At 41.4% G+C, this 22,812-nt stretch overlaps 2 protein-coding genes across 2 annotated transcripts; both read right to left on the minus strand.

Annotated features, from left to right (window-relative positions):
- Positions 1-2,319: 2,319 nt before the first annotated feature.
- On the minus strand, positions 2,320-14,111 carry akt2 (v-akt murine thymoma viral oncogene homolog 2). Its single transcript, XM_071918170.2, has 14 exons — positions 13,734-14,111; positions 11,485-11,650; positions 11,219-11,350; positions 11,006-11,117; positions 9,782-9,935; positions 8,147-8,278; positions 7,927-7,992; positions 7,755-7,823; positions 7,256-7,378; positions 6,698-6,826; positions 6,072-6,286; positions 5,068-5,155; positions 4,850-4,952; positions 2,320-4,715 (listed from the first exon to the last, which is right to left on the minus strand). The coding sequence occupies exons 2-14, from the start codon at positions 11,528-11,530 to the stop codon at positions 4,636-4,638; spliced, it is 1,449 nt and encodes a 482-aa protein (XP_071774271.1). The 5' UTR covers positions 11,531-11,650; positions 13,734-14,111; the 3' UTR covers positions 2,320-4,635.
- A 606-nt stretch (positions 14,112-14,717) lies between these two features.
- dhx40 (DEAH (Asp-Glu-Ala-His) box polypeptide 40) lies at positions 14,718-20,870 on the minus strand. The gene is made up of 17 exons (XM_071918169.2): positions 20,486-20,870; positions 19,913-20,058; positions 19,708-19,827; positions 18,879-19,115; positions 18,664-18,730; positions 18,448-18,579; positions 18,191-18,290; positions 17,950-18,036; positions 17,652-17,834; positions 17,462-17,542; positions 17,194-17,351; positions 16,582-16,696; positions 16,245-16,353; positions 15,851-15,945; positions 15,639-15,708; positions 15,211-15,439; positions 14,718-14,969 (listed from the first exon to the last, which is right to left on the minus strand). Exons 1-17 carry the CDS (start codon positions 20,655-20,657, stop codon positions 14,848-14,850), a joined length of 2,223 nt encoding a protein of 740 aa, XP_071774270.2. The 5' UTR covers positions 20,658-20,870; the 3' UTR covers positions 14,718-14,847.
- Positions 20,871-22,812: the final 1,942 nt, after the last annotated feature.

The raw sequence follows: 22,812 nt of genomic DNA on the forward strand, positions 1-22,812 counted from the left end.
ACTTCCGGTCAGAACTTTAGAAAATAAACCCCGTATTGATGAACATGTAACACAAGTACGAAGTTGATAAAAGATATGCTGTGTTTAAGGAGATTTTTTATATTCAAGTGATCAAACAACAAAATGTAATCCTTAAATTTAACTGTCTATGAGGCACTGTGAATTATCACCATAGCCTACAGTAGGCCATAATCTTTTACCAGGGTCTCATTATGATTCCATCGAATATTTTATTAGTATTCCATTTAATTATTATATTTTTTTCAGTGACGAATTATATGCTTTTATTTTGAAGGCCAAGTCGTTATCATTCTGGTTTTGATCTGGCTGGCTTGACGCAGCAGGTGTGGACATTTCTCGCCTACTTTGCATTTTGGTCGAGGGCTGAGGTTTCAGTTCAGCTTTGGAGGGAAGAGCAGGACATTTAAATGACTCAGGCTGATGAACTGATCTCAGGCTGACCAAGCTCTTTTGAAGCAAGCTCAGACACACACATAAGTAGCGCACAACCCTTACGAAAAAGATTAATATTAACCCTAAAACACATTTTACAAGGATAGGCCTGCTATACAAATATCACATCAAAATGTCCCTGTAGTAATATCATAGATTAAAAAAAAAAACACAAACTACGATAAGGTCATTATAAACTTACTATCCAGTACCACACTCTTACATCCCTATAGAAATATGATTCATTTCTGAAATGAGGAAGAACTATTTTACTCTGCAAGCATATTCAAATGTCATTTTGGAAGTTAACTCTTCAATTTTTCCACCATCTATTTTAGTTCCACATCTCATTTACATGTGCTGCTCTGGTATTACCTCCATGGGCTCTTGAAGTTCATGCAATAACATAAATTGCAACATGACATTAAAAGAGACACACACAGCTTTGTTCAGTAAAAACCTTTACTGGCACATTATAGTTGCAAATGTTATAAGCTACCATATTGTAGCAGGTATCACCCGTTACATTGTAAAATCTTGCAAAGGGGGGCTGAAACTGTCAACCAGGACAACGTCCTCCCCTTAAAGATTGCTTTTCTCATTGCCCTCTGACCCTCAACTAATAGCAACAAGCAAAAAAAAATCTTGTTACACCAGCATCAGGTGTGACATTCGTGACTGTTGATCACATTCAAATATACAGAGAAGCAAGGAAAAGCTAGTAAAGCTGCAAATCAAACTCTACAAAGCTGCAGTCCTCCCCTTCTACTAATGCTGCATTCACCATCAAGCCTTTTTTGGTATTTACATAATAGTGAGGAGGTGCTTATTGTGCCTGTGTATGCCTACAGGAGAGGTCAGGGGTATTTACTTGCATGTTGAGCTGTAAAGCACTACTTAACAAAGCGTGGCCAGCAGCAAGGTTTAGTGTATGGCTTCACAACCAATATTACAAAAGTTCTGCAGCACCCCCTTATGGCCATGATAACAATGAAGGCAAATATACAGTAGAGTCCATCAGTGAAGTGGTTCTGATATCCGGTCCTGCCGTTTCCAAAGGTGGACACTAGGCTAGAATATGTTGGCTATGCCTGAGCCAATGAGAAGAGGTGCTGAAGTTGTGAACTGTAGGTAAAAGCCATCCCATCACATCACCATCTGCAGGAACTGGGGCCACAGGGCTACTGCCCAGCGTCAAAACCTGTTGCATTTTCTGTGTCCTGATCACTCAAACATCTCACTCTCTCGCTCTCCCTCTCTTTCACACACACAAACTTAAATAAAACTGCAGATGTGACATGAGGGGTATTCCAGAGAACACCAGATCAATGATTTAGTCAGAAATGCTCTTGAATAACTGCTGTGCAATTCATATCTGAAGCAAATGGTAGGAAAATGCTTAAAGGTATTCGGCCTTCAATTTCATCATTGTTATTCTCAACACTACAGAACAAACCATACATTCTTCTAACTTAATCATTTAAACTAAGGAAATGTAAAAATGACCTGGACAATGTTGGCAGATTCAGTGGCTGAAGAGTTATTCAGCAACAACAACCTTGATGACATGGTTCCTGTTAAATCTCGTAAATTCAAGATTCATCAATCCTTGCATAATTGATTCAACATTCACTACTCACATCATGTTCCACCAATGCATCTGAATAGGCTTTCATACCTGGAACAGGTTAGTTTTCACATTTGGTCACTGAAAAGTGCACATGCATGGTTTCTTTTTTTGTTAATTGAATTGCTTAAGTTTGGAGAATATTTTCCTCTGTAGTTGAGAATGATGCAGCTGTGATGTCCATTTTTCTTATTTTGTATTATTTAAGCTTTCATAAGTGTTTTAATGTATTTTTTTCTTTGTTATATAGTATGCAGTGGGGATAGACAGTAATGATGGGAAAGAATAACATGACAAACGTGGGCCAAACATTGCAAGCACACGGTTTGCACCCCCACCCTCCAAACATCCCATTTAAATTCAATGTTGAGGGAACAGTGAATTATCAATTAATTTACTAAGGGAACTAATAATGCTGACCAAAACTCAACTGCCAATTCAAAATAACGGTTCACAAAATTGAGAGTTACATATGATAGTTACTGTCTTAGCTGACTAAATGAGAAATCCTCTCATGGAAACCCCTGAAATGAAGAACTTAATCAAATCGAAAGCAAACATGTTTTGAAACTTTTTAATATATATATATTTTATATAATATATACTTAAACAAAGACAATGCGTCTTCCAAAATTTAAGGAATAGATGGACAAAAAAGGGAGAAAAATAAATTGAAACATAAACAAAACAATGAAAAACAAAAAGGTCTTGATGTTCCTTTAGTGAAGCTCAAAGAGCAACCAACATCTCTTCCAGCAATATGGAATATAATAATATGCTTGCGCCACCATGAGCACTTTTCAATTTGCCGTCTTGAGCAGTGGTTCTAAACCAGGGCTGCGGGTTTTCAATTCAACCAAACGCTACAGCCGCTGATTTCACTGATTAGTTCCCCCTCTCTGGCTGAAGGTGTGTCAATCAGCTGATGTAGAGTTTGGTTGGAGTGTAAACCTGCAGACCGCTGGGTCACAGTGGCACGTCACTGAGAACCGCTGGTCTAGCACACATCCTTGAGTACACAATGATTCACCACTGGCCCGGGTCTATTCTCCAGACGCAGAACAATGTGGATTTAAGTACTCAAACACAGCATTAGAGAGAACACAAACCAAAGACCCTAAACATCAAATGTGGAATCATTTGAAGTGTTAAAACTTCCACCAAGTCAGTCAGATTTTGGCCTCATCACAAACATTTACCAATGATTCAACCATTTTTCATTCTTTAAATACGGGAACATTCAAATGCTTATTTTTAAAATATTAAAAAAAAATTCATTACACTGATATATTACAAATAAAAAGTGAACAAATGATTGAAGAAATGATTGATGACTAACTCTCCAGGATATTCCTGCTTCGGCTAGGGAGTGAGAACTACTGGACCGAGGATGGTGGATGTCTGTGTTCATCTAGATTGGTCTCTCCAGACGGGGGGACTGACTCGCCTAGTGCTGCGGTCAAGCTTCTGTTCTCATCCTTTCTTCCTCACTGTTATGAACACCATGGCAGCCGGCCTTAGCTTAAATTAATCTCCTCTCACACTCTTTTTCCCTTTAAAAAGGCCGTCGACTGCGCTGTGTAGTGTCCTCTCTTGTCAATACTTCCAGCAAAAGTTCAGAGTTGAAAAACATGCATAAACAGACACAAATGGATGGTTGAGATTCAAATGGTTGTTCACACATTCTCTTGCACTCTTACGCACACGTTGCATTCATTCAGGCATTCATTCACACGTACATACACACACACACACAGTGCAAACACAGAAATGGCAACCCTCCTTGAGGTTTACACCACTTTCTCCCCCATCCCCTCAATATCACTCTGACCCCTCTTCCCCATTTTTCCCCACTGTAGGAACAGTCCCACACTTGATTTGTAACAGCAAGTTCCAGAAAGAGCACTTGTAAAAAATAAAAAATAAAATAAAAAAAAAATTGCAGAAATATGGCTTTATATTTAAAACCGTAACAATCAATGAAAAAAAATTAGTTTTTCCCCAAATCTTTTCCATTTTCCTAAATTTGATTCTACTTTTTAAAATTCTATCAAGTAGGTTTGTACATATGCAGTCTATGCATGGGTTGGTTTGTGTGTGTGTGTGTGTGTATGTGTGTGTGTGTGTGTAGCATGGGTTCAGCTGGTGGCAAGGTGGGACTTTGCTGGCATAACCTGGTTACGGTGAAGTGTCAAGGCTTTGATGTGGTGCCCAGTGTAGTGCAGCAGAGGTCCTGCAGGCAAGGCCGAGGCCGACCCTGCCGGGACATACGAGACAAAGCTGCCAGTCTATCCACACAAACCTGCTGAGGTCAGTCATCCACGGCTTGTTTTCATGTCATGCTCTATGATCCATGTCTTGTCTTCACACTGATCTGCTAGCGTGTGTTTGTGTTTGTGTGTGTATGTGTGTGTGTTAAAGACTGAATGAAAATGTGTCTTGTGCCAGTTTTTGTTTGCGTCATTCCAATTCCCCAGCAGTGCAAGTGTGTGTGTGTGTGTGTGTGGGATTGTGAACGTGTGTTAGCCTGCCTGCTTGTTCAAGAGTTTGAGCGGTCATTCCCGTATGCTGGCGGAGTAGGAGAACTGAGGGAAGTGCGTACGCTGATCGGAGTCCTCTGCATCTAAACTGTCATCTGGAGTACACACAGAGGGAAAGAGAAAAACACCCACAAGTTCAAAACAGACAGAAACGCTCACGGTTGCGTAGCAACACACTAATCCAACCTTGCAGGACAAAGACACACAGGCTGACAACAGGTCTACTTACACTTGTCTGGAGGCGTTACTGTGATGGTTTGTGCAGTGAACTCGTCGTCGAAGTAACGCGTGTCCGTCTCTGATGTCACCTGGGGCTTGAAGGGTGGAACAAGCTGTGGAGAGAAATGAGAGGGTTAGGTGGTACATATGCAACCATAACGCCATAAAGTCTTTTGTTTCATTTCTCTAACCCTTCTTGTCTCCATCACTGTCCTCCCAGCCCCTCACCTTTTTTTCGATGACGTCCTGCCAGTTGATGGAGGTGAAGAACTTGTGGGTCATCACTTCTTTGGCATCGTCCGGCCCGCCTCCAAGCCTGAAAACACAATGCAATCACCATCACCACCCATTTAGCCTTTTCTCTCAAGTGCAAACAGACAACTGCTTTCACTCTTTCCCTTGCACACATAATTATGCAAACACTGTTATTAGAAATGTACAACATTTTTCAGAGTGGACTGTCTTCTTATCTATTGTTTAAATATTTGCCAAGTTCTGGACAAACTGCTCACCAACTGAGCAGTTCAGGTTGGCATTTAATTTAACACTAAACATTTTGAAGACAGCTTTGCCAAAAATTTATACAATTTGTTGTTTATTCCAGATAAGCCATTTAACCTAATATATACTGTATATACAGTATATTAAAAAGGTTTGCGCACAATCACAGATGCTTTCCCAGATTAGTGCAGCTTTTTGGTTCCACTGTGCCCACCATAAAAAGTGCCTTTAATGTCTTTTAAAGAATATTTTAATTCAAGCTGTCAAATTTAAAATTCAGTTTGGAGACTAAGGACTAGAATCACAATCACGAAGAACTCTCAGCATATCACAATACAACAACACTGCAAAACGTCAAGGTTTTGCAATGCGATAAATATTACGATTTGATATTGTGATATGCTTTTCTGTAACTCTTACATTTGGCTGCAGTTAGAAGGCAAATAATATCAAATTAATGGGGAAAAAAATCAATTAAACTCATGAGCAAAAAGCAGTATGTCAGTTACTAGATGAAAGATCTTCCACAATCTCTAGCCGTTGTTTTCATTTAAAAAAAATGTACATAAAAGAATGTCATTACATAAAATTGAGATAAAATTCTGTATTAATGTTTTCCCCCACTCCTCACAATTATTCTGTTATCCCATTTCTCACTCATCCACTCGTTTTGTGCTTGATTATCCACACACACACATACATACATGCAATTGACCCCCCACACCACGCACCTCTGCTTGGGGTCCTTCTTGAGCAGGCCAGCCAGCAGGGCCTTGGCCTCAGGAGCCAGGTTCTTGGGGAAGCGGATCTCCTCCATGAGGATGAGCTCAAAGAGACGCTCGTGGTCCTGGTTGTAGAAGGGCAACCGACCGCACATCATCTCGTACATGACCACGCCCAGGCCCCACCAGTCCACCGCTCGGCCGTAGTCATTGTCTTCTAGCACCTGACAGGGTGGGAATGGAGGGAAGTTACACAGAAATTAATCAACTGTATACTAGCAGACATTCAATTAACAGATCGGGGTGCAGGGCTATCAATTAACCTTTTTACTCACTCTTTTTACCCATCTCAAAACATTAGGAGCACCAGCTAAATTTCAGCAAAAAAAATGCTGAAATCCTTTTTGATTGTTTTTCCTTAATGGAGTTCACATAGCGCCCGCCTCAATACAGTCAAATGTAGATGTTCCAAAATGTTTTAACATCATCGAACTTGACATGCTGGTTAAGTCAAACCAACACTAAAACCAATGTCTATCATATTCTCATCCAGGTCTGTGACAGTCAGTGTAAAACAACATAATTCTGGTCAAACATCTTGATGATGTTGGTGCCTCCTGCTCTTGTGGAGTTACCTCTGGTGCCAGGTACTCCGGAGTCCCACAGAAGGTTTTCATGGTGGCACCGTCTGTGATGCCCTCTTTACACAGGCCGAAGTCTGTTATCTTTATGTGGCCATCCTTGTCTAGCATAAGGTTCTCCAGCTGTGCGGGGAAGAAGAGAATCACATTAGATGACAACTAAGGCGGAAAAAGGACTGAAATATTTTACTCATGTGGAAGCACGGTTACATCACTCAAACTTAAGGAGTACAACACTTATCTAAGAAATGACTTAAGCGAAAATGTAGCGAACAAAAAACAGTACCCCAGTACCTTATTAGGTGCGAGGAAGCACTTCTGTAAGAGCTTCAGCATAGCTGACTGCTTTTAGCACAGTCCTTGCAAGTAATTTAAAGCAGTTATTTTCAATACATTTACCCGTCATCATAATGTACTACTGTTCTAATGCCTTGCTATAGCCTTGGATTGTGTGACAGGGCATAATTAACTTAACAATATACCTCCAGCCTGTGTAACCTTAACAGTGTAGTAATACTATATTATCAGATTTGGAGTGAGAGGACACCGTACCTTTAAATCCCTGTAAACTACATTGCGTGAGTGTAGGTACTCCAGTGCCGACACTATTTCTGCACCATAGAATCGTGCCCTGTCTTCTGTGAACACTCGGTCCCGGGATAAGTGAAAGAAAAGCTGCAAAACAAATGGAGAAGTACACAGAGGAGTCAGCTTACTTCAGATTCGATTAAAAAAATCCTTGATTCAAATTTTAGCCTTAGCCTTCATTTTTTATAGTAATGTTTTCCATGTGTGCATCTAAACATTTTTGTATGGATGTCCAGTATTAGCTGGCTTGCATTTCTTGTTTTATTTTTTCAAATAAGCATTTACAAAAGTACTTAGTTTGGTTTAGGTTGCTTGATTAATCAACAGAATATTCAAAATAATACACAGAATATACAACTATTGATTACCAAAACAATCCAGCCAGTTGCAGTGTTTTTCCAAAAGTTTATATGTGGACACAACAAACATGATGGTTGGCCAGATAAAAACAGAGAACACTCACTTCTCCTCCATTTGCATACTCCATCACAAAGCATAGCCGGTCATGTGTTTGGAACGCATATTTTAGTGTCTGCAGAGGAAGCAAAACAAAATTAGTGAATGCATTATATAGGTGGAGTGACTTTTTTGGGAAAGCAAGAACTGAGGCAACCGTCCAGCCATTGGTAACTCACCGTTAGGAAGGGATGCCTTGTATTTTGGAGAACTCTGCTTTCTGTAACTGTGTGTGCCACCTCATCCTGAAAGGAACACATACACACACACACACACACACACACACACACATATAGATGTGATGAGAGAACACACACCAAGAGAACACATACCAATAGATGGGGATATTGTCCCAAAACAACACAAAGTATATGGATCATTGTAGTGAGGAGCACTAACTTTGGCAATGATGACTTCTTTGCGGAGGATTTTCATGGCATAGTACATCCCCGTGGCCTTCTCCTTCACCAGGATCACTTTACCAAACGTCCCCTTGCCCAGCAGCTTCAAGTAGTCGAAATCACTCATGGTCTGTAGGGACAACAGCAGAGATAAGCCTTGACAAAAATGACCTACATCGAGTGGTGCACTCATACCACACTGAAGAACTCATACTTAGCTCTTGTGAAGGATACCAAGAACTTAATACCTGCAAGATGCCTTTTGATGCCACTGAAAAGGTATTAATCTCTTAATTACATCATAACAAAAAAACATGGGAGAACCCCCGTACCAGTGGCAAAACCTGGCCAAGTCTCCAAAACTTTGATTTATAATTTTTCCTGAGACACACAACAAAGTTGTATCTTTTCTAAGCCTAGCACAAGATTATTCCTGCTTTGGGCTTGTCTATTTTTGAGACAGAAGAGCTGTAGCTGTAGCTGCAAAGAGATTATCTGGCTGTTTTGTATTAGTACTTGAGAGGTGGGCTGCTGCAGTAAAAAAATATTCAACTAAGTCTTTTTATTATATTGCTGTTGTGAATTTAGTTTGCAACCTGTAACCACATTTTTATGCCATAGTAACATATAAAAGCCTCCCAATTATTGGGTGAGATGTGGGCTAAGTGAGGGTACAGTGTTGGTGTAGTGTAGGTCTGATGAGTGCTGAGAGGAGATGTGGACGGGTGGTTGTGGGACGCAAGAATATACTGTTGAGCTCTCTGGATGTGCTGTGGGATAATAACTGAACAAACCATCTCATCCTAATCAGGTTTCTACACAGGTGCTCACTGTAGTTGAATAGTGCAAGGGATAGTCACATCAGTGTATCACCTTCCAGTCTATTGATAAATGGCTATTTAACCAAACCAAGAGGCAAAAAATAGCTTTAAAATGTAGTGTGGGTGGAAAAGGTGGCATCTGGATATATTTTTAAACTAAGTTTTTTTTTCTATTTTCTGCACAATTTTCACACATATTAAATGGTGAGTAAGAAAGGGGAAGAAAAAGTAGATGTCGGAGAAACTGCCCTCACTAAAGGAAAAGTTTCACCAAAATAAAACTGATTTATAATTCAATTATTGGAATTACTAATAGACTTACTAGAAATATGATCAAATATCTTCCATTGACATTTTGTTATGGTCTGCTAGGCTAATTCTAAATGTCGTCTCAACAACAAATTAAATTAGAGGATAGTGTCTTAAATTAGTGCTTGTTGTGAAATTTGTCTAAGGCAGTCCAACACTCAATATACCCTATCAAAATACCACCCCTGATTCATATAGATGTAGTTTATTGGCAAGTGGGCTGCTAAAAATTGCTTGGTCATTACAAAATGCATTGCTACAGCTCTACCTACATTTCACACTGGATGACAAACACAATAGACAAATTCAATTCCTGTAGCCATAGCCATGCATAACCACTTCAGAGAGACGACACTAGACAGAAGAGAAAATAAACACACTAATATAACCTTCTACTCACAGGTTGCATCAGCAACAAAGCTTTGAAAAACAGGCCTAAAGTTTGAACTGGACAAACAGGAGAAGCAATCCACCTGCCAGGCTCTGCTTGTGCAAATACTGACCACTTTGGAGCGGGACTTGGACATGGCGACCTCCATCTCCTCTGTGCCGCTGCTGTCGTTTGGTGAGCCAAATTTGATCTCCATGGGCTCCTCATCCTGGTGCTGACTCTTTAGGCCATTGGCCACCGCCTGGATTGACCGCATCCATTCCTCCCTGAACCAGAGGAAAACATACTTATAATTATTAGAATTAGTCAAGGCCAATTTTAAATCACTCTGAACCTGTTCTATATGATTCTGAAATGATAGAAGTCTTGCCAAATTATAAGATTGTGGCAAGCAATGACAAACACATTTCTTTGGCTTTAATCAGAAAGGCAATATATCAGTTGTGCCAAAAATACAGCTTAAAGCGAAGCAGTAGTCAAGTAGTAAACTAATTTGGAAAGGTAGAGGATAATCTGCATGGCATTCAAACTGGGGGCTGTTGATGAAAAGAAAACTCATAATGGCGGCAGCTTGGGTTATTGGGTCATAGAGGCCCTTCCCTCAGGACCTTCTGTCCTTGCTTCCTGTGAAGCACACATGATCGAGACCGGAGGATTCAGACTTGTGTCTTAAGACACTCTTATTTTCAGCCAAAATTAATTTTAGTTACCAATGTATCAAGATCGTCACAAGTGACACCAATACACATTTTGCACATATTTTTCACATTTTTTTCCTATTGTAGTACAAAATCAGATCCTGAGGCCTGCGACCTACATGCGACTTGTATTTGAACACTTAAATCAGAATTTGTCAATCTTGCATCATTCACCTGAGACAACTGTCATAATTTTGGTGCCCACGGCAGCTTGGCAGCGTAACCAATATGTCTGAGCTTGCAACAATTAGCAGTGAGCTTGTAGTGAAAAGGCACAGGCCTGTTAATAAAAAAATCCTGAGTAGGTTTCCTCCTTAAACTCAATGGATGAAGTTTGTGAATTAAAACAAACTATTAATTGCCAAATTCACGTACAAAAACTGTCACAATCGCAGCTTGTTGCTCCCTATAGTGGTATCTGTATTTATGTCCTTTATCACTCTGTAAAGCACAGACATGTTTGCTAAAAGTGCTTTATAAATCAATTTGACTACACTTAAAATCACTCTTAAACTTTAAAACCGGATTTTGTGATAACTGCCAAAATGCGATCCTGCATCTTTCCAAACAGCATACGGAGAATGAAAATAGGAGTTGAAATAAAACCCTTGAAATGCATGACCTTGCACTTCTCTCACCTCTCTTCATTGCTGTCCACGTGGAAGGTGCGCTCGATGACCGAGGTCCACTGTAGGCAGCGGATGACAAACGTGTTGGGCCGGGGTCGTTCTGTCTTCATCAACTGGCATTCTGCAGGACAGACGGACATTATTAAGGCCGAAGACACCATCACCACAACACAGTCAGCCATGGCATTTCTGGACATTTGCCATCAAGGTGGGAAAACTGACCTGCAACGGAGAAGTTGTTGAGCGGCGGGAGGCTGTGGTCGCTGGACACCTCAGGCTTCTCCTTGTAGCCGATGAAGGAACCATCACTCTTGAGGATGAAGTAGCGAGGCCTCCATGTTTTTATGTATTCACCTGGGAAAATGGACAAGGGAGGATATGTCAGTCAACTGAGGATTTATGTTTGACTGATTCCTAGTACGTTTAACTTGAGTGATCTACTTATGCATTCAGTATTACCAGTATTACAGTACCAAAACGGGCCTTACCTCTCTTGTGGAGCCATCCCTCTCTCACAACACTGACTTCGTTCATGCTGGGGCAGAGGGCTGTCTGGGTTTGGGGAGGGCTGTAGGGAAGCCGGGGGAAGGGGCACAACTGTTCCTATTGGTCAAGTGTCAGACAAGTGGCTCAGATAAAGTATTTAGATAATACCTATGGAAAGAACAGAAAAAAATTCCTTGTTAATTCAGGACACACAAGGAATGCCAGATTTTCCATAAAGTATAAAAACTATCCTCATCTTTGCTTAGAATAGCATCACTTCTCATTGAGGACACGAACAGTGCTTATAAAACTCCATCATATAAGAAAGGCAATAAACCACCAATATCAGAGAAACATGCCACTATTTATGACACTGGACATAACCCATCATAACAAACGTACTTTTCAAAATGTGTCAAATGTAAACTTGACATTAGAATGATCATTAGGAGCATGCCGTTACTCTTTCCTCTAAAAAAAAAAATTAAAAACGTTCAGCGACTCACAAAATTGTGAGCAAGCTGTATGACTTTGATTCACAAAACTTCAGTGGCTCAAGTTAAAACACCAACATAAAAATATAGGCTTGGTTAATGGTTCTTTTCGTACACATTTGCCTTTTGCATGTACAAGCGGAAACTGATAAACAACACCAAAGACATAAAGGAAGTAAAACTACAGCCAGGGAGGTGAAGGTAGAAGGTGAAACTGATTTCTCAAAACAAAGGAAACTTTCAGTGTATTGCTCTTGGCGCCTAGCTTTGAACATCTTGATTCCTCCAACCTCAGGTGAAGTCATACAATGGGATTTTCTATTTTTACTGTCTATTTGCATCCAGGTCTGTGTCAAAAACAAGTCTGGCCACCAAGCCCAAGGGTCTGGGCCATGACCTGAGTCATTCTTGGCACTGTAATCGATTAAAATCCTAACCTTGTGACGCACTCTGCTGCCATGGGACACAACAACACAACAAAGAAACCTGCTGTATGACATCTACTTTACTCCTCACCTCATCTCTGACCATCCGACACTGAAGGCAGTGAGGTCCAAAGGGGCAAGACTAGCATAGTTACTGTCAAGACCTTAGGCTAGGTGCTACAAATCCCAGGCAGCTCCACTCTCTCCCACAGCTCCTCTTGTCATCTACTGTCACTGTCATAATGTCATTAATATGGCACTGATACTGGTACTCTGGTGATGCCAGGTAGAGATCAAATGTGGGGGTCAATGCCACTGGTGGTTTGTATTGATCCAACAATCAGCAAAATGCCTGCACTGCAGTGTCAAATCTAATAGCCACCCATAGCTCTAGCTGACTGACTGACTGTGTGAAATGGCCTTGGTGATCAGGGTCACCTCTGAATCCACAGCTTCACATAGAGAATAGGCATTTACTAGAATTAATTTAAGTATTTCAATGAAAGTGATGGGCCTCATATTACAGTGCATACAGTCACAAGAACACAGAGTCTATTTGAACTGCTTTGTTTACAAAGAAAAAAACCAATATGGCTTCTCCTCTACTTCAAACCTATTTCGTGGGAATCAGAATAGCATCCATACTTTCATTACTTTACATCTACTAATTTCAGTGGCCAGCCTGACAAGTTGTGGTTCTTGAGGTCAGCAATTAAGAGCCACAACCTATCATGTCATTGCACCCATTACTTACAACTTTTCAATATTTTCAGCAGACAGCAGCTGTAACCTGGAGTCAAGTGTTACAGTGGAAGTGTACGTGCAAGTTTGAGGAATTAATAAAAAAACAATCAATAAGTATCAATAGCTGCCGATGATAGATAGCTACAGCATGTACTACAAATAATGCTGTTTCATTAATGTTTGAAAAACGAAAAGCCTTACCCAACACGGCCACTCTAGCTAACGTTAACATTAGAGGTGTTTTGGCTAATTTACTTCTGCTGCCAACGTTTCGAAGGCTTTAAGCCATCTTCATGCTTTCTCAACTTCAACTTCACCTCAAGTCAAGGAACTAAGGCAAAGTCACCTGACGGTACTTGTTCAGTCCCAGACAGATCGTTAGCGATGCTATCATATGTAAATAAGTTACAACTTCAACGTTACCCAATGGGCAGTTTGTCCAAGTCGCGCGTCAGGAGTCAGGACACTGACCATGACTGCATCACTACCAAGCAAGGCAGCTAGCCAAGGTAGCTTTCAAGCTAATAGCTAGGTAGCATGTTAGTTAGCAACTTGCGCTAGTCCTTCTCATTGTCCCGGCTTTCTTACCTCGACTTCTGTGACAAAACCTTTCCAGCTGACGTTTCTTGAAGAGCCGCGGGTACGCTACAGAAAACCTCCACCAGTTATGCTTTCAAGCTTGTGTGTATTGAACTCTGTCAATGATCACACAGCTTAGCTAACTGCTCGCCGAGCTTGTTTTCTTCCCACACAACAACAATGGCGGCGTGCTTGTTCTGTTGTTGGTGCAGTGGTTAACTCAGGCGTTTGCAGGCTAGCAAGCGAATAAAGTCGAATGAGCTCAAACTTGATGACTAGTTATGTTCTACGTAATTATAAACAATTTCCAAAGCGTTGAAAAAATGCAACGTAGCCTCTTTATCCCTTTAATGTGGTTAGTCGCCTGCTTAGCGTGTAGGCCCTCCGTCCAAGCCAGACAGAACAGCAACCCCGCAGACGCACACAAACAGGAAATGACGTACGAGGCCAGAGAGGGTCCACTGCACCTGAATAGTGTGAAAGAACATCAAGTACTATACTGTAACTGTACTGTGTTGTGGGGTGGGATTAACTAAGAGTAAAGCAGTGCAACATTATTATAAAAGATGTTTATTTTTCAGATAAAAACTACTAAAATGTGTGTTCCTTTTTGACCTATTTCCAGTCATCTAAACCACAGGTTATTCATGTCAAGGATCCCCAATTATATACACATCAGACCACGGACAGCCTTCTGATAAGATGTTGTCCTCAAGGAATCATATTCAATAAGATTTTTGTTTTTGTCAGATATGACTTGATACAGAATTGCCTAACTGTCAATACTGTAGGTGGGGAGGTAAAAAGTTGGGACAAAAGAAACCCATGAAAAAATAGTTTTCTTTCATTGTGCTCATTGTAAAGAATGAAGCAGTGCTGAAATTAACTATTTGCTGGGGACTCCCTGAAACCCTGTCAAGGAACCCATTTTGGGAACCACTACCATACCATTTTAGGGGAAGGGATTAATTAAGACACTTTTAAGACAAGCAATGTAACAAAACATATAAAACTTTAATTATTCAGGTAAAATGTCCAAAAACGGTATACGTGGTATACCAGTCATGTCCTCTAAACAGCTGGCGAAGGTTTGGCATTCTGATGGTCGGGGTCCTGTGTTCTTTCATAGTGCTTTGCTTTGTTGTCGTTGTTGCTTTCGTTGCAGGTACCGAGCACGAGCATCGCTGACAGTGGTTTCGTCGTTTCGCTTCTCCAGCTTCTTCATGACATCCTCAGCAGCCCCCTCTGACAAAACATCAAACTAGTCTATTAGCTTGCCAGTGTAATGCGTCTTCATACACCGTTTCAAATGCTTAAGATAGTCATGCATGAATGGCCTTTTAACCCAACACATGTCATTTGGTGGAAGCTTTTATCCAAAGAGCTTTACTGTAGAGTACATTTTAGCATGGGGATCCAACCTTAAGCCATTAAGCTATACAGGACCACAATTCCCAAATGAATGTTTAATGAATAATTCCCAAACCTGTCGGTCTTTTTGCCGCCTCTCTGGTCTCCCATTTTGCCATCTCCTCATCAGTCACCTCTTCCCTTGCCACGCTGCTCAGCTCATAGACGTCCACCTCATGGAGCTTGGGCAGTAGGTCCTTCACCCAATCGTAACGAATGGGACACACTGTCCGGATGTACACCCGCGAGGTCACCAGCACATCGTGGAAGATGACCCAGTCCAGCTCCGCCTCCTGCTCAAATAGCTTGGGAGCGACAAGGAAAAGAGATCAAAGGAGAAATCAGAGAGGAAGCATGGAAGTTTTGGTTGCAGAATTCACATTTATTATGCATTCTAAGGCCATTGGGTTTTATCCCTTGATTTTCAATGGTTGTGTCTTGTATGGAAATAGAGTTTTATTAGTGATTTTTAAAAATAAATAAATTAAAAAAAACTACATTTACCGATGATGACGGATGAATGTGAACCATGGATCCATGACCATCCATTGTGCAAAATACCTTTCCAATCGACCTAAGTGGGATGGAGGAAATTTAACTGAACAACTCTTCACAACCAGCAAAAAGCGTCACGATACAAAAAGTTACTACAGGAATCCCAAATGTGAGTGAGTTAAATGTGGATCATTTCAAGTTATCATGAACACTGATGGTACCTTCTGGCAACGTTGGTGAAGTATCCTGTGCAGAGGCATCGTCTGAAGAGTTCACTCTTATTGCCATCAAAAGTTTCTACGGGGAAATCTCTCTTCTGCAAGGCAACAGAAGTTCATCCACAAAAAAATCATAATCACAGTCATTTCAATTAGAGTAGAAGCATGGAGATACACAGGATGTTCGGTTTAAAATAAACAACAGAATCCAGTATGTGACCACAGTGATCTGCAAAGACATTACAGTTATGCAAAGTGTGGTCAATTCTTGCAACATTTAAATGGGGCAAGACAAAGCAACAGTAAAGCTGCAATGTTTGGAGTAATATGAAGCACTTATAGAGCATGGATACATGACAGGCTTCAGTGATGTGGAAATAAAGTCTGTCAACTCTACCTGCTGCAGTCGGAGGAGAATCTCTCGCAGCTGAGTCTCCACGCTGAAGGCCGACTTCAGCGCCCTCCAGTGGATCCAGTTATCTTTACACCATGCTGAGGGGTTATCGCTGCACAAGGCAAGACAGTTCCAGGTTAATATCAAGCAAAAGTGATGAATCCATGGCAAGCAATAAACTTTCAAATTTTGAAACTTCTTTAAAAAAACAAAATGTTAATACCACACAGGTCAAGATTAACCTAGATGGGATCTAGATGTAACTACTGCTTGTTCCATATGAAAACAAAAAGAACTGATCAAGGTTCAGCGTTCAGCAGTCATCTGTCAAGCACAGTACCTGGCTTTACACCACTGAAACACACTCAGCAGCGTGCCAAAGTCATTAACACTGCCCGCCTTGGCAGCCAGCTGCCTGTGCTTCTTATCTGCCTCCTTCTGCTTGTCAGGGTGTCCTGCAGGGAAAATGATATCAGTCAGTGCTTTGTAAACTGAAGACCCATCTCTTCAGGCTGCACCTTACCTAGTCCTCTGCCTGCCTTTCTCCTCTAAACTGCACGTGCCTTTGATTTTGCCTGTCACATATTAAATAAATAAATAAATAAATAAATAAATAAATAAATAAATAAAACAACTTGGCTGGCTCTCTATATTTCTGTCACTAGTACTTCTGGGACCAGATTTATTATTATCTCTTTATTATTACACAATTCCCTTGACGATACAACATGAATATTTCAGATGACACAGGAATGTTTTAATTTATCCTACTGTCGTGTGGTTGTTTTTTCCCCTGACACTCTTTATTTGACAGATTGCTTAGACTTAAAGGGACTAACAGATTACACTGAGTACTTGTGCATTTCTAATATGGAGGACAAATTTACTGTGAGGAAAAACAGAAAAAGTGGGCCGCTTGTAAACCTTCACAAACAGACAAACAGAGGCTAACCTGGTCGGATAAAGATGTTCTCTACAGACAGCATGGCGGCCACGGGGAGCAGCAGGTCCTGGCAGCCCAGAGCGGCAGCTTTCAGCAAGGCCCGGGTGAGGCCCGGGTGCAGGGGGAACTCCACCATCAGCTCCCCCAGCCGGGTCACACTACCTCTCCTACAGCCCACACACCGGACACACGGAGGTCATGACATTTAATAGTCTTGATGTAACCATTGTGATTGCACAACAACATCTAGATCAAGTCCATGTGCACAGCTGCTCACCTGTCAATAGCATCGCACTGGTAGAGCTGTTTTAGCGCTTCTAGAATAAACCTCTCCTCCGGACGGTCCAGGTAAGGGAACCTTAAAAGAAATTACTGGGCATTACTATTCAAGTTAAGGAGAACAAAACACACAGAGTTGAACTATACTGAATATTTAAGTATGAAAACATTCATCTACAAACATGTACCTGATGACATCATGAACCCCCAGGCACTTGAGTGTGAGTATTACTGCAGTGAGGCTCGTCCTCTGGATCTCTGGAACTGTGTATTCGGGCATGCACTTTTCCCAGAATTCCTTGCTATAGATTCGAAAGCATTTCCCAGCCGAGGTTCTCCCAGCGCGGCCCGCTCTCTGCTGGGCCTCACTCCTGATGGCAGAAAATCCAAACCCATCTATGGCGTGTTTGCTTTTACGGCACAAATGTTAGTAGGAAAATAATTTAAACAAAGCCATCTGTAATGATATGTATTCCCAACACTCACTTTGAAATAGGCACCACCTCCAAGATATCCATGCCCACCCTTGAGTTGTGGTTGAGTTGTTTCACAAACCCGCTGTCGATGATGTACCTGCATGGAGAACAGAATTGCATTTTGATGCGTTTTGCACAGCCGTAAGTGGAGCTTTTTAATAGTGATGTTGCCATAACATCATCATTATGTGGTGTTATATATGTGATATATGGAGGTCATTGGCAAGCATATAACCACAGGCCTGACTCACTTTATGCCATTGATGGTGAGAGATGTTGCCGCAATATTGGTGGCCACCACACACTTCCTTATTCCTGGGGGGGGCGCCTGAAATATCTGCCTTTGTTGATCTGTGAAGAGGGCGCAGATAGTTAATGGTTTTCGTACAGAATTTGTGTTTTCAGCATCATGGTAGTGCCGCAAAGAAAGTCCACAATGAGCTAATTTTGGTTTGGAAAATGCACAAAATTTCATCTACTTTACAGTGAATAAGATGTTAACAGTTACCAGTGGGCATGGATCCATAAAGGGGCAAAATAAGAAGGCCCTCCACTGTTTGGTCGTGTACATCGTAGCGGTAGTCTATGGACTCAGCCTTTTCAAACAGCATGTCACAGGCCCTCTCAATCTCTGACTGACCTGTCAAACATGGATGAATTCACTTATCAGACTGAGTCAGGCTTAAGGTATGCTCTGAACTCTGAGCATGATAACATAGCTTACCCGTCAAAAACACAAGAATATCCCCAGCCATTTCACTGGTGTGCACATCAAGCGCCACCTTCACAACCTGTTAAGCAAACAGATATAATGCATCAAGCTACAAAGACATTAGTGTTGATTGTTAAGTTCTTAAACCAAGTTACGGTACATTTTTCCCCCCATAACAATCATGATAAATAAATACCTGACTCAAAAAATAAAGACTCACTATCTACCTCTTTCACATAGCTGGAGCTATCCGTGTCTTTTGGTCCTATAGCAGAGCCAAACTTGCAGCTGACAGGAAAGGTCCTCCCAGGAATAGTGAAGACAGGACAGTCGCCAAGGAAGGCTGACAGCTTGTCAGTTTCCAAGGTGGCCGACATCACCACCACCCTCAGCGGGTGGGACCGGCCCTTGGCGGCCTTATCAGGGTTGGAGAAGGTTTTCTTCAGTAAACCCAGAAGAATATCCTGCAACAAACATCAAATAAGTACAGCTTTTATTTTTTTATTTTTTTCACAAACAGACAAATTCAGCAGCTGGGTGAGATAGCGAATAGGGAAACGGCCGTTCTACTGGTGGACCCGTCTTCAAGCTCCTGTGTCGACAAGTATCTGCCCTGCTGAAGTGTCCTTGAGCAAAAGACAGTGAATCCCTACTGGGTCCAGGTCTGTCACTGACCCTGGACTTTGACCTCCCAATGGAGGAGAGCAAGCAAAAAGAGAATTTCCCTACATATGACATATTCAATTCTAAGATTATTTTAAAGGTGTTTTTACTTACTACTTTACGGTTAAGTGCACAATAAAGTAGCATGTCACCTTTCTAGACGGACATCATTCAGTTCTCTGGGCCCTCTGACAACTCCTGGCTTGAGTTTTTGGTTCAGAACAAGGAGGCTGAACCTGACACACTATTTATGTATGAAGGATGGGCAGAAAGGACTGAATGTTATCAGTCTTGGATGCTGACATTCTTTATACATATCATGGTCCAGTGCAGACATCACAGATGCTGTTGACATGGGATCAATATCATATACCGATTTCACAGTGGACTTACTGTGTTGAGGCTCCGTTCGTGGGCTTCATCCAAAATCACCACACTGTACTGAGAAAGACCAGGATCTGCCAGGATCTCTCTGAGCAAGCAGCCGTCTGTCATGTACTTCACCGCCGTGTCCTGGATCAAACACAGTCACATCTACACGCTCACAAATATTTAGCATAAAGACACATGTATATTTTTTGGGTCCTCTGTCTCCCACCTGTGTTGTGCAGTCATCAAAGCGCACTTGGTAGCCAACCTCTCTACCCAGAGTGCACTGCATCTCCTGGGCCACTCTCTGGGCCACTGTGATGGCTGCCACTCGTCGGGGCTGGGTGATGCCGATTTTGCCATCTTTCCAAAAGCCTACCCAAGAAGGAAGTCGTCAACACTCCAAAATGAGGCACGTTTTTAGTCTATTGTTTATTTGTCATCCTAATTTGACAAAATTCACATGGATGTAGAGGTGAATTATATTCAGGGAGGATAACCCCACCTAAACCCAGTTTGCCAGTCTTTTTGTTTGCAGAGTAGTTTACCCAACTTCATATGCTGACATAAAACTGATAAATTCTCAGTAAGAGCATCAAATTGGTGTAATTATATGATGATATGGTCTTTTAAAGAAAAAGCATAAACGTTTTCTAAAAATATTTTTTATCTACATTGTTTATAAAGTGGATTGTTTGCCTTGTGATGATCACCCACTGGTTTTTATAGTTTAGCCACCTTTTTATTTTCCACTACATCACTGATAATAAAACAGGGAGCACTGGACTGGTTTACAGCTTACCTGCTTGATGTAAGTACTGTGGAAGCTGTGTGGTTTTCCCACTGCCAGTCTCACCGGTGACCACCAGGAATGCACTGTCCTTGACAGCCTTAATCAGTCTGGCTTTGTGCTGATAGATCGGCAGGTTTTTAGAGTCATTATCGTTATGCTCCTTCTTCGATGGTTTTGACATAACTGACAAGTCTTTGTAGCTTTACCAGGAGATGAAACAGAGTAGACAGAAGCTACACGAATCATGCGAATGACGGCTTAGCTACGGCTTAGTGTCTGTACCGGCAGACAGTTTAAACGCCACAAAACTGCTTTAAAATAACTTCTCAGATATACAAAATTGCCACTTTCCTCGCGTTTATTGTCTTCGTTTATAAAACGATACAAGCATGCAATAACTTCCGCAAAACAACCGACTCTGTGTTTCTATTGGCTGACTTGTGAGCACATGACTGTAAGCCCCTCCCCCCATAGCAAAAAGCTGACAACTTGCATTCAACACAGCTTACTCAAGGTTGATGTGATGAAATGAGCAAATACTGAAGCTGTTCGAATGAAAAGGAGGCTCAAATATGCCTACTCGAGGCTATTTTAGTAGGCCTAAACTTATTTATTTCCATTACAAGACCATGGACAGTTCCTTGCTGAACTATTTCCTATCTTGGAGCTTCTAAATAACAATAATAGCGCAAAAATAGCTGCAGATGTCTCCTTGGTTATCACACCAGATGAAGGAGAGGTCCACCAGAGACTACACTGTAAATATTCTTCTGTCTTTGCCATGGTCTCATTCCTCCCAATCTCCGCTTTCCTAAACAAAATGACACAACATTTTCAATACCATAACACAGTTTTACATGCAAGCAGCTGTATGTAATTTAATTAGAGAATCTAAGACGGCTTAATTTGACAAGAATGACTTCAAAAGGAGAAAATATAGACCCACTTACTTTTGCTACAGGGTTGTGGGCAGCCTGCTCCTTTACAGATCTCTACATCACAGTGGAAGTACACCTGTAGGAGCAACTAATAGTTCACACCAACACTAAAAATTACTAGTATTGCTTTCAGTATACTAATAGGCTTCCATAGGCCTTACACCATTTGACATTGTCTCTTTCTTGTAACGTACCAGGCTTTGAAACGCAGGAGGCTTCACAAATGAGAAGAGCTTGACCACAAACCACTTGTGAAGAGCGGGATACTTCAACTCCTTACTGGAGACAACGGGTAATAAAACCGTCCGCTGGCTGTCACCACTAAAAGGACACCTGGATTGGATTCAGAGATGAGCCTCAGTTGACCCCGTTTCCTTTCAAAGTACAGATTTTTTTTCCTTAATTCTAACTGGAGTTACCCCTTAACGAGCAGGTTCCACCTCCGCAGGTCCTGTGGGTCTTCGGTCGGTGTGGCCCAGCAGTCCTGCAGCAGCAGCACCAGGTCCTTGTCCTCACCTTTCAGGACAAATACCTCCACATACACAGGCTGGCCCAGCTGTGTCACCACTGGAGGAGTACGAGACGAGTAGAAGGACCGGTAGGAGGAATCTGCAGAGGAAATATTGTTAGAAAAAAACAACAACAATATTCTCTGAAGATAACAGTACAGAGATGGCAGCAGGAGGAAAATCCTGCATGGCTGGATTCATTTTCATCTCATTCACATCAACACCATGTTTTAGTTTTAGTTGCATGGCTCTACCTTGTGGTTATGAAAATATTTGTGTGGATAGAGACAAGAAAAACATACGAAAATGGACAGAAACACATTACATCTCTGCATATATATACAGGGTGTAAATTTGAAAACTTGAAATGCTAGAAAGCAAAAACTATGAACTTGACCTTTGGCGAACCTGAGCTCAGCCCTCAGTATTCCCTCGCTCTTCAGTGCTGATGGGTACTCCAATGTTTCTCCCTCAATCTTGATGCTCAGTTGAGATATTCTGGCCAGCGTAAAGCTGCAACGCACAGTGAGTCTAACAAAAGAACATGTATAACTGAATCAGGTGTCCATTACCTTCAAAACAACACGAGAACTGGAAAATGTTCTCATGCTTACTGGAAAGGAGTGTCTCGAACTATAGAGCCTTTCTGCAGAAGTGGTTTTGCCTCAACCTTGACCCAATAGGTAACAATCCCATCTGCTATCTGAAAGAGATAATTTGCCAATCAGTTACACAAATGCCACCTCAACTATCTGGAGATTAAGGTCAGTAATTAATAGCTAGTGAATTTATTGACATTTACCACAGACTGGGTGCCACAGTCAGTGAATGGAAAGTTGAAAGTGACAGTGTCAGTGGATCTGGTTTTGGGTTTACAGTTCTGACTCTG

Source organism: Centroberyx gerrardi, chromosome 6 (assembly GCF_048128805.1).
Source record: "Centroberyx gerrardi isolate f3 chromosome 6, fCenGer3.hap1.cur.20231027, whole genome shotgun sequence".
In the NCBI taxonomy this organism is placed as follows: Eukaryota; Metazoa; Chordata; class Actinopteri; order Beryciformes; family Berycidae; genus Centroberyx; species Centroberyx gerrardi.

Bases quoted from the DNA above. Each gene is read 5' to 3' on its own strand.
- dhx40 (XM_071918169.2), bottom strand. From the start codon at position 20,657: ATGTCAAAACCATCGAAGAAGGAGCATAACGATAATGACTCTAAAAAC. The intron at 19,828-19,912 runs GTGGGAGACAGA...TGTTTGATCCAG, and splicing joins TTGATGACTGCACAACACAG to GACACGGCGGTGAAGTACAT. The intron at 18,037-18,190 runs GTGAGTCAGGCC...TTCTCCATGCAG, and splicing joins CTCACCATCAATGGCATAAA to GTACATCATCGACAGCGGGT.
- akt2 (XM_071918170.2), bottom strand. From the start codon at position 11,530: ATGAACGAAGTCAGTGTTGTGAGAGAGGGATGGCTCCACAAGAGAG. The intron at 5,156-6,071 runs GTGCGTGGTGTG...TTGTGTTTTCAG, and splicing joins AAGAAGGACCCCAAGCAGAG to GCTTGGAGGCGGGCCGGACG. The intron at 4,953-5,067 runs GTGAGGGGCTGG...TTCTCTCCACAG, and splicing joins AGGACGTCATCGAAAAAAAG to CTTGTTCCACCCTTCAAGCC.